This window comes from Phocoena phocoena, chromosome 8 (genome assembly GCF_963924675.1).
Source record: "Phocoena phocoena chromosome 8, mPhoPho1.1, whole genome shotgun sequence".
NCBI classification, from domain to species: domain Eukaryota; kingdom Metazoa; phylum Chordata; class Mammalia; order Artiodactyla; family Phocoenidae; genus Phocoena; species Phocoena phocoena.
The window spans coordinates 57,334,636-57,345,776 of NC_089226.1; the positions used below are offsets into that span (position 1 = coordinate 57,334,636).

Below are 11,141 nucleotides of genomic sequence, written 5' to 3' on the forward strand. Positions count from 1 at the left end.
TCGACCAGCCTCTCGTAGTCAGTGCTGGGCTCTGCTGGCTTGCCTAGGGGAGGGCGACCTGGAAAGGCTTCGTGCAAGAGGCAGGAGCTTCTGACTTCATGTCTTCTGTTGGATGGAGTGTGACCCTGAGGCAGAGCAAGGCTGGAAGGAAGGAAGGAAGGGAGTGGCTTCTGGAAGGGTCCTAGCAGGAGAGGGTGAATCAGGACAGGCCTGGGGAGTCTGGAGAGTTGAGGGTGGTGAGCTGGGCTAAACCACACATGGGGGTGTCCCCGGAGGGCAGAGATCCCAGGGCCATAACATAGGGTCACTCCTTTCCCACGGTCACCACTGACTCCCTGAGGCCACCCTCCTCTAGTGGAGACCTGGGGGTGTGGGGACCCATCTTGCCCTGCCCGCTGAGGTCTGGCCCTTCCTGGGGGTTTGACCCACCTCTGCAGCACCGCTGCCCGCCACTCCAGCCCAAACGCTGTCTCACCCGCCCCTTCATATGCTACCATCTCCCCTTGGAGTGTTTGCTCTCTTCTTCCCTGGCTCAAATCCTACCTGCTTTCAAGACCTAATTAAAGCATCACTTCCTGCAGGGTCTTCCCTGGTACCCACTCCCCTCCTCTCCCCCGCCAACTGCCCTCTCCTCTCTGGCTCAGGAGTGAGACAAAGGGAATCCACGTGAGAGCAGGAAGAGCCGCTCCGCACAGCACTGCTGGGACTCAGGCCCCTGGAGGGAAGCAGGGGTTCAAAGCCAGACTCGGAAGCCAGAGCTCTGAGTTCCTGCTCCCTGAGAGCAGACCTCGCCTTTCTCAGGCACTGGGCTCTGCCTGTACCTGGCGGCTGAGTGGCCAGGAAAGGGACCGATGGCCGCTACCCACACCGCACCCCATCCTGCCGGGTCTTGCCCACCAGCAAGCCCTGTGAACCGACTTCCCTGTGTCGCCTTGCAGGTTGAGGGAAGGAGCCAACCGGGAGATCCTGGGCATCATTGTTTCCTACAAAGTGAAGGTGAAGCTGGTGGTGTCTCGGGGAGGGTAAGTGCTACAGCCCAGCCCAGACCCAGACCCCGAAGTGCAGCAGGGAGGTCCCTGATGGCCACACCCGCTGCCCCATTCTGCCTGTTTGCTGGACCTTTTAGCTGAATCCTCTTCCTTCCCCTTTCCCTCTTCTACTTCAGAGGCCTTTGGCCCCTCTCTTGCCCCTCCCCTCTTTCTCTGCTCCCCCCTTCTCCTCTTCTTCCTCTTTTTCCTCCTCCTCTTCCCCATCGCTAGTCTGGGCACGTGGGAGGTGGGGGGAAGCTTCCTCAGAGTCTGTGCTGTGGGGTCTACAAGGGGTGCCATGTCTGTCATCACACCTCAGGGCACAGCACCCACCCCGACTCATACCCAGGCTGATCTGCTGGGGAAATGGCTCAAGGAGCTCAGAATTCCAGAGTTGGATTGGGGATGCTCCGACTCTCCTATTTTACAGATGGGGAAACAGAGGCCCAGACACACATTTCCTGAAATCTCCTTCCTTAATCTCAGGTCACGGACTGGGTGCTGGGGTCATGGTGGTAGACCAAACGTATTCCCTTACCTGGAGCATTGTCTGGTGGAAGCTCAGAAAGAACTCCCACTTTTCTCCATATGTTGGGCCTACATGTTGTTATAAACCTAGAATTAGGATTTCTAATTTGTCAGAGGGATTTGTTTTAATTCATAAATTTCTTTGGAAAGCTAATAGCATTAGACATCGAGTCTCCTTTATTCTTAGAATAATGCCTTGTGCAGGTGACAGTGTGTAATATGGACCGTATATTATAGGACACTCAGAATCACAAATCTCAAATCCCGTGTCCTGTGACTCTTGCAGGACCCACAGTCTGCCTCAGGCTCCTTCTTGAGGAACCCTTGGGGAATCCTAAAGTGCTTCCTTCTGCCATTGGATAGCCCCAGCCTCCCCAGGGCAGGCAGCACAGGGGTTAACTTTTATGTCTCCTTTACAGATAATGACCCTGGGGCTCCCCTCGCAGGGAGTTTGGCTTAGCCGGGCCTGGGTTCCAGTTCCCCACGCAGGGCTCACACTTCCGTATGTCCCTGAACGAGCAGTTACAACTGGGGTGGGTAGAGTGTGTCCCAGGATCTAATCTACCCCAAAGGGGAACAGAGGTGGTAAATGAACGTGCTTTCTGTTTTCTTCCTCTCTGAACTCTCTCCTGACCACTTCTCCCGCCTCCTCTGACCCACCCACAGCCTGTTGGGAGATCTTGCATCCAGGTAAAGTCCCTTCCTTCAACCTGATCCACTCACCTGCCTGAAGGGCCCAGAGACCATTGTCCTGATTGTCCAGAATCACGGGCACTGGGTTGGAAGGAATCTTAGCGGTCACTTTTGATTGCCAGGCTCAGGCCTGTGCCGGGACTAGGACCCTCTCCAGAGGGACTGGGGAGGTGCAGTTTCTCCTTTCAAACCTCGCCCTGCTCTTCCACCCTACCCAAGTGACAAGGACCTTTGCAGACAGCAAAGTTGGCTCCACTTATCTGGGGAGTGGCCCCCAATCAGTCTGTTTTACAGGATGTTTTGGAGAAATGCAGGCTTTGTGTCTTTCAAACTTCTACACTAATGAGAACTAACTAATGAGGCTGAGTGTTGTCAAGGAGAGGTCCTGAGACCTGCCTTTGTAGACAAGGCTTCTTGGAGCCAGCTGGATCCACGTGCATTCCAAAAATACCTGTGCCCCAAACCCAGTGCTTTGCTTCCTCCTGTCACAAGGTGCCACTATTGCTCATCCAAGAAAACTGAGTCCATTTGGAGAGGTGAAATTCAATTCAATGTAATTCAGTAAGAATTTCCTGAACCCATACTTGAGCCCAGCCTTGTGAGGGGGACTGAGCTCCCAGAGAGGAATCAGATACACCCCCTGCCCTTGACTGCTCATAGCCTGGTGGAAGGTTAAGGTCCAGATTCTTCCATCTGTATTCTGGATGGCTTTAGTGAAGGTTGGCAGTCTTAATCTTCCACCAGCTTCCATTCTTTTTTTTTTTTTTTTTTTTTTTTTTTTTTTGCAGTACGTGGGCCTCTCACTGTTGTGGCCTCTCCCGTTGCAGAGCACAGGCTCCGTACACGCAGGCTCAGCGGCCATGGCTCACGGGCCCAGCCGCTCCGCGGCATGTGGGATCTTCCCGGACCGGGGCATGAACCCGTGTCCCCTGCATCGGCAGGCGGACTCTCAACCACTGCGCCACCAGGGAAGCCCCCACCAGCTTCCATTCTGATAGCTCACTTTTCCAAGTGAACCTGGAGAAGCAATCCCCTTTGGAAGCAAAAAGCAAAAAAAAAAAAAAAAAGCCAAATTGTTTCAGTAGCCTTATGAGACCCCCATGTTCCTATTGAGGGGAAGCAATAATTCTGGCAGGCACAAGCTTCACAGTTTAACCAAGCCTTTTACCTACATCACCTCCTGGAAATGGCTCTAGAAGGTAGGTATAGTTAGCCCCGTTTTCCAGATAAGCTCAGTGAGACTTAAAGATGAGAAGTGTTGGGGCCTCTCTGGTGGCGCAGTGGTTGAGAGTCCGCCTGCCGATGCAGGGGACACGGGTTTGTGTCCCGGTCCGGGAAGATCCCACATGCTGCAGAGCGGCTGGGCCCGTGAGCCATGGCCGCTGAGCCTGCGCGTCCGGAGCCTGTGCTCTGCAACGGGAGAGGCCACAACAGTGAGAGGCCCGCGTACCAAAAAAAAAAAAAAAAGATGTGAAGTGTTCCTCAGTGAGTGGTGGGGCTGGTGGAACAGCCCTTTCTGGTTGTGTAGTTTATACCCCTGACCCCTCCGTCCCCTGCCCCATCCTCCTCTCAACCGGCCCCTGGCAGCAAAGTCAGTAAGATGATGTGCCTGTAGGCGTTCACAGTTGACAGGGCCTTGTAGGGTGATACCACCTAAGTGGAGTGGAGGAGCTTTCAGGGCTGCTTTTGTCTGGAGTGGAGAAAGAGGGTGGGTGGAATCACCTTCTCAATTCTGAGATGTTATCACACAGGGTTAAGGGTGTGAATTAGGGAGTCAGAATCCTCAGTCTGTAACTTTCTTTTTTTTAAAAAAAAAAATTTCTTTCTTTCTTTAATTAATTAATTTAATTTTTGGCTGCGTTGGGTCTTTGTTGCTGCGCGCGGGCTTTTCTCTAGTTGCGGTGAGCGGGGGCCACTCTTCGTTGCGGTGCGCAGGCTTCTCATTGGCTGGCTTCTCTTTTTGCAGAGCATGGGCTCTAGGTGCGCGGGCTTCAGTAGTTGTGGCACTCGGGATCAGTAGTTGTGGCTCACGGGCTCTAGAGCACAGGCTCAGTAGTTGTGGCGCACGGGCTTAGTTGCTCCGTGGCATGTGGGATCTTCCCGGACCAGGGCTTGAACCGTGTCCCCTGCATTGGCAGGTGGACTCTTAACCACTGTGCCACCAGGGAAGCCCTGTCACTTTCTTTTAATAGCTGTACGGCCTTGGATATGCTGCGTTCTCTCTTTGGTCTCAATTTCCCAGCCTGTACATTGTTGTTGTGAAGGTTAAATGAGTGACTCTAGACTACTCCTTGGCGGAATGCCCTGGCAGTCCAGTGGTTAGGACTCTGCGCTTCCACTGCAGGGAGCACAGGTTCGATCCCTGGTCAAGGAACTAAGATCCTGCAAGCTGAGCAGCAAGGCGGAAAAAAAAAAAAGTAGACTCCTCCTTGGCACAGAGTCAGTACCATGAGTTTCTGCTCTTGTTATTATTCTGTCCATCAGGGCTAAGGGGAGAGAAGGCCCAGTCAGAAATGTTAGCCAGTAGCAGCACGGCTCCCATCCTTCCATCCCCACACGGCTTCAAGGCTCTGTGCACAATGTAGACGGTGCTGGGGCCTGGGTCCCATCTAGCTTGAATTTGATTAAGCTGACCTCAGCAGTGCATCATCTAGATTGCAGGGGGCTAGGGCCACCTGAGCACTTTCACAGGAGCCCCCTGGAGATGTTGGGAGATAAGACAGAGTGAGGGTGGGAGGAGTTCCAACCAGGAAGTTGGGAAGGGCAGTGTCAGGGGAGGCTGGGCTGGCTGTGGCCATTTGAGGCCAGCAGGGACTCAGGGCACCTCTGGAGCCACTCAGCAAGCAAGATGCACACTCACTGCCCTGGGCAACCCTTTTCCCACCCCTGTGCCTCCTCCCAGCTCGTGGGAATCCAGGGATCCTTCTCAGGAAAGGGGAAGTTTCCATGTTTTTTGGAGCCAGGAGAAGAAATCTCCCAGTTCAACTCCCAGATAGACTGATGCTCAGAGAGTGGTGGAACCGGGTCTTGGGGCCAGATTTCCTGCCTCTTGGCCCAGAGCTACCGTAAAACCCTCCCCAGTCCTCAAAGTGACAGGGCACTGAGACTCACAGCCTGGGACTGGATTCAAGGCTCAACTGGTCTGGGTCTCTTACAGTGACGTGGCTGTGGAGCTGCCCTTCACCCTAATGCACCCCAAGCCCAAAGAGGAACCCCCGCATCGGGAAGGTGAGCAGAATCTGTGGGTCACTGGGATGGGGTTTCCCTATCACCCCACCTACTTCTGGGTCAGCCTTCAGCCCAGGGTCACGCCTTTTCCCCAGCTCACGGGATCTTTTGTGAGGCCCACACTCCTATTTGCATCTGACTCCTCAGGAGATAGAGAGGTCTGGCTCTGTTCTCTCTGGGCTGGGGTTGGTGGTGGGAGCTGCACAGGCCATGCTTGGAGCCCTTGTCTGGCATCCAGTCATAGCAGAAGGGGCTGCATGGATAAGATGATCCCTGGACACACCATCCCCATGATTTTTCCAAGTGATACCAGATTAAACCTAAGACTGTTTCAGTTGAAAGAAACATTGTAGTATGTACCACAAAGAAAGAAAAGTGTTCCCACAATTAAACTTTGAAATGCCATTGATTGTAAACATACCCCAAGTTCAGAAATGTGAAAATGTGAACAAATGGTTGTATTAGAGTTAGTGACAGTCCTGCATGCGACAACTGAATCTAAGTCGTGCTGGAGAAGTGCCAAAAGGAGCAGGGTCCAGAGATTTTTCTGTTCTCCTGGGCCTGCTGTGGGCCTCCCTGGCCCTCCCTGGGCCCTCCTCCCTGCATTTAAGGTTATTCGAGGTGTTACCAAGACCAGGGACCAGCCCCCCCTTCTCCACTCCCCTTCCTCCTTTCCCTCCCCATCTTAGCTTAGTTGTCCCAGGGTGGGGACCTGTGCCCACCTGCCCACTTGCCCACTCACCAATAACCCATGGGCGCTCGTCTGCCCTGTGTTTAGTTCCAGAGAACGAGGCTCCAGTAGATACCAATCTCATAGAACTTGACACCACGTAAGCCAAACCCTGCCTGCAGACATATTGGGGGGGCGGGGCGGGCCTTGGGAGGTGGGTGGGGCTACCTGGTTATTTGCATTTATGCTAATTAACCCCTGAGGAGCAGCTGGTCTAACCCGTCTGCTGAGAGCTGCCTCTGCTCGCCTCTTCAGCAACCCGCTTGCCTGCATGTGACTTGAAGGACCCTCGGTGCCTGTTCCTCTTCCTCCTGCCTTGGTGGGGTCTGTCTTCCTCCCTCGTCCTTGCACGTCCGTCAGTCCGTTCGTCCATCCACAGCACCTGCTCGGCTGTCACAGGGCTGGTTTGTGGCCCTGGGCTGGGGCTCTCTTGCCTGGCCTTCACCCAACCAGTGGAATCAGGCCATAGGGAGGGGAAGTTCCTGGGGATCTTGTTGCTTCTGACTCCCGAGGACCAATGTGGATTCCCCTGCGGTAGAAGGCTGTCGTGTCACCAGTGGCCAGAGGGGGAGGACCTGGGCGAACATCAGGAAATACCTCCAGGGCCAAGCAGATTTCTCGCTCCAGCTCCAAACCTACACTTCCTTTGTCCCCCAGGAGATATTTGGGATATAGGGTTTTAAGTCACCCCATGAGGACACCCCATGCGGCTGGCTGAATTCTGTGGGGCTGGGGCCTTCGGTGGGCCTATGTGGACATGTCTTATAGTAGAAGGGAACTTACTGTTCTTAGAAGCAGCCCTTAGCCCTGAAACCCCCTCAGGCACCCTCTTTTCCCACCCACATTTTCTCTGCCCCCCTATTTAGATTGGCCTACCCCCCTCCCTGCCCCCCACAGACCCTGTCTTATCCAAGATCCCTCAGGGTAGAGTGTGAGCTGACACTTCCCTGGAGAAAAGGGGTTTTCTCTTCCAAGCCAGGCCCACTGCTTCCTGTGCAGGAAACAGGAGTGCTTTCTTCGGGTGGTTGAATGGGGTTCCTTGGGCCTGTTCTTGGGGGATTCAGAATAGAATATGCTGTGAAACTACTGGTGGCCTGGCCTCTTTGTGGGAATAACTTCCTCCTCTGGCCCTAACCCAGCCACACTGACCCCCCCTCCCAATTTTATGTGTCCCTTGACCCCAACTCCTCAAGAACCAGGTCAATTTCCAGCCCTAAGGCAAACTCATGCCTCCCTCTGGTATTTCCACAACTGGCTGGTCCCACTGTCATTGATGGGCATCCAGATGTGCCAGCCTGGCAGGCCTTTCTATCCGAGGCCAGTCCCAGAGGCCAGCCTCTGGGTCCCACCTGGCTGTGCAGGCTCTCCAGCCCCTGGATAAGCCTACTCTCCCTGCCCTGCAAACACACCCATTTTCCTTGTCTTTCCCACCAGCGACGACGACATTGTGTTTGAGGACTTTGCTCGCCAGAGACTGAAAGGCATGAAGGATGACAAAGAGGAAGAGGAAGACGGTACCGGCTCTCCACAGCCCAACGACAGATAGACTGGGGCCGGCCCTCCCTCCGGGCAGCTCCAGGTCCGCGCTCACGCACTAAGATGCTTGTTTGTCTTCTTCCTGCCCTGGTTCCCCCTCCCCTTTGTTCTTCCAGCTTCTACCGGGGGGGCCCCAGTGGTCTTTCAGGTCACGGTGGTGAACCTCTGGCCTCAGGATTGGCCCCGTCACGATGCCGACAGGGCCACGTGCACCACCCTCACCACTCTCACTGCAGTCACCTCTCCATCCCCCCCTCTTTTCCTGTTGACCCCCAGAAAGGCCAACATGGCTCTGGTCTTGGAATTTGACTTGGGATGGGGAGTAGAAAGGGGAAGATGGGGCGCGAGGGCTTGGAGGGGCGGGGATGGGGGCTCAAGACACGTGAGAGGATGTCCACCGTCCCAGGTGATTAACACAGTTCTGGCAGCTAAAACATGACCGAATCGAAGGCCAACCTCTGGCTGGGAGGGGCAGACTGGTGGATAGATTCTCCATGCGGTTCTTTTCGCAGTTTGGACCCACCAAACACCTCTCCCCTTCCTCCCCCATCTCCCCCCCCATGTCCCTCTGTGACTGACAGTGACATTGGTGAAGGTTTGTGGACCCCAGGTATGGAACAAAGTAGCTGGACTGACTTTCTTACCAGCAGTTACCTAGTCTAAGGCAAATTGTGTGAAGTAGCCCAAGTCTATTTCAGTATCGTCAGGATGTAATATCCTAACTGCCTTGTATCTTGTGTGTGTGTGTCCTATCTACAAATATGCACAGAGAAAGAGAGAGAGGAGAGAGGGGTCTTCAGAAAGCACCAAGGTCCCGAAGAGGTTTCCTGAAGGGTGACTCTGAGAGATGGGGGCCGGGTGGGAGGATGAGAGTCTGCCCAGCTCCCTTCCTTTGTAGACCTAAGAGTGATCAGTGACCCCGAAGTGATTACTGGTGTGGGAAGTGAGGGCCACCGGTGTCCTCCTGCCCTTGCAGTTCTCCAGGGCCGGGCTGGGCTGCCCCTGCAGGCTAGGAGAGAGCACCTGAGGTCACTGTGCCCACAGTCAAAGAGGATCCTTCCCCAGAAGGTGGCAGGGTCCATCAGGATGCCCTCACCTAAAAGGAAGGGGGGGGGACTCCTTTGTTTCCTTGGGGAGTTGATGACCACCCCAGTAGTTCCCAGTGTCATGGGTACCCAGTACCCATTGGCTAGTGTTGGTGTGATTGGGACATGGGGCATTTCCAGGGCAACAGGGCAGGCAGACAATGAGGCAGAAAGTGTTAAAAGGTATCTGTTTTTGTCTGACCTTTACTGCTCACTTACTGTGTGACCTTGGGCAAGTTCCTTTCCATCTCTGGGCCTCAGTTCTTCACCTAGAAAACCAAGGGATTTGACCAGATGATCACAAAGGGCCCTCCCAGCTCTGCCTCCAAGAATTCGTGAACATTAGAGCTTCTGGTCTGGTGGGTGGAGCCAGAGCCACTGACTCTGATCTGTCTGCAACCAGCGAGGATTCATTGGACCCCAGAGGTGGCAGGGCCATGGAGAGCACCTAGCACCACCACCCCACACCCACTCCAGGCCTGAGAAAGGCCCTTCTTGGGCTCCTGAGGGGTTGTGTGATGTCCAGCTGTGGCCATAGCCAGCATGAGCTGCTTGGCCCTAAGGCCCGAGTGTTACAGAAGGACAGAGCTTGTATGAGGTGGGTGGGGGAAGAGCTTGTGATAAGCCCTCCAGTACTTCACACCCCCCTTTGGATGTCCTGAAGTTTACCTTATACCCAAGCAAATATATTGATTCACAGGGCAAGGGGATCTCTTGCTCCTTTCTATCCCTGTCCCATACTGTCCCATACTTGTGAAAAGGGAGACGGCAAAATTTTATTGTACAAGTTGCAGCTCAACGCTTTTCAGTCCAGCCCCTCCTGGGGTGGACCGAGCAACCATGTTCCATGGTGAAATTACCCAGTTCACGTGCCTGGCACTGTACCCCAGCCCTTCCCTTCTGAATCTCATGAAGACTCAACCCTAGGGACCCCTACTCCAAGTCAGAACCAAGTCAGCTTGGGGCAGCCACACACCCATGGCCAGTTCTGCGGTCCCAGCTGCACCCAGCCCCTCCCAGAACCTGCTGGGCAGTCTGTACCTCATTTGGGCAGCTGGAGAGTTAATGAGTTGTTGGAACAATGCATGGCAAGCATATGCTCTTCAGGGTTGTCCTCTGGAACCTTTGGGGCTGGTATAAGACCTTTTAGGATTTGGGGTGATCACTTGCCTACAAAGAGACCTCTTCCCCCATCCCTAACCCGGTCACACAAAAGCTTTCTCAGGCTGGTTTCTTGACCTCCTTCCGCCTCAAAATCACACTCACCATATTGGGTTTATCCCAGTGTTGAACTGAAATTTCTCCAGCTGCAAGAAGCATCATGGGCCCATTTAGCCTTTTATTTACTCTTTGGGCCCAGGGTTGCAGAAGGGCAGTGGTCAAGTTCATTTGAATTTGGCTTAACCATCCTTGGTTGACAACTTCTCCACTTGGTGCTGAGCACTGGAGACACAGAGTTGGGTCACTCCCAGCCCCTGTGCTCAGGAAGCTCATGGTCAAGGGAAAGTTTTACGGGAAGTAGCGAGGGGGCCATTGCATTCAGGGTTCCATGATCGCTGCTAGTCTGTATGGTGCCTTGATGTGAATTAGAAATGGTGTCCCTTCCAGGTGGATTCCACCCACATTGGAATGCACAGCTTCTTGAGTGGTCACAGGCTGGAGTTTAGCCCCACTTGCCCCTGGGCTGGGCGCCCTCCTGCACAGACATGCACTGCAGCCCAGTGGGATGCTCAGGCTTCTTCCTGAGAGAAAGAACATACAGATCATCTTGCCAAGTTTCTGGTTGGTTCCAGACCCCGCTTCTCCTGCAGTCCCTAAGCATGACTGAGTTCTTCTCTGCAGGGCCCCTCTCCATCTGGAGTCAGCCTGTCCAGGGGAACCCTTGGAGTGAAACTGGGGGTGGGGGAGCCCCACTGGGCTCCAGGCACCAGCCCACAGTACTGGCTCTCTCTGTCCACACATTTGGAGCCTGTGCTGACCATGCCTCTCCACACTGAGACTTTGCAGTGGGCCATGCGGGTGGCATGTAGATAGCAGTCTGGGCAGGAAGGGAGAGCATGACTCGGGGTGAAAGTCTGCAGGCAGACGGCCAGCTGGACTTCCTCAGCCTTCCAACCTAGAGAAGAGTTCAGTCCCCGTGAAGATAAGGACAGAGTTCTTTGGCTGGACTCCACGGGCCTTCTCAGTCTCAGAGCCCAGACAAACTGAGAGTGGGCTCACTTGGGGTCTTGGTTCAGCTGGGGGAGTTGCTGACAAGCTGGTCCCACGTGGTGCCGTGAAGAGCACCCTGGCCTGCGAGTCCACGATGCCTCT

At 54.4% G+C, this 11,141-nt stretch overlaps 1 protein-coding gene across 2 annotated transcripts in view; it reads left to right on the forward strand.

Moving 5' to 3' along the window:
* The window catches only part of ARRB1 (arrestin beta 1), a 73,856-nt gene extending 65,495 nt beyond the window's left edge, over nt 1–8,361 (forward strand). The window contains exons 12-16 of one of the 2 annotated variants that reach the window (XM_065882133.1): nt 939–1,022; nt 2,223–2,246; nt 5,407–5,477; nt 6,256–6,307; nt 7,642–8,361. In XM_065882133.1, the coding sequence (XP_065738205.1) occupies nt 939–1,022; nt 2,223–2,246; nt 5,407–5,477; nt 6,256–6,307; nt 7,642–7,753 (343 nt within the window). In that variant the 3' untranslated portion in view covers nt 7,754–8,361. The remainder of the gene's footprint in view (nt 1–938; nt 1,023–2,222; nt 2,247–5,406; nt 5,478–6,255; nt 6,308–7,641) is intronic. The other variant, XM_065882132.1, reaches the window with a different exon arrangement.
* The last annotated feature ends 2,780 nt before the right edge of the window (nt 8,362–11,141 follow it).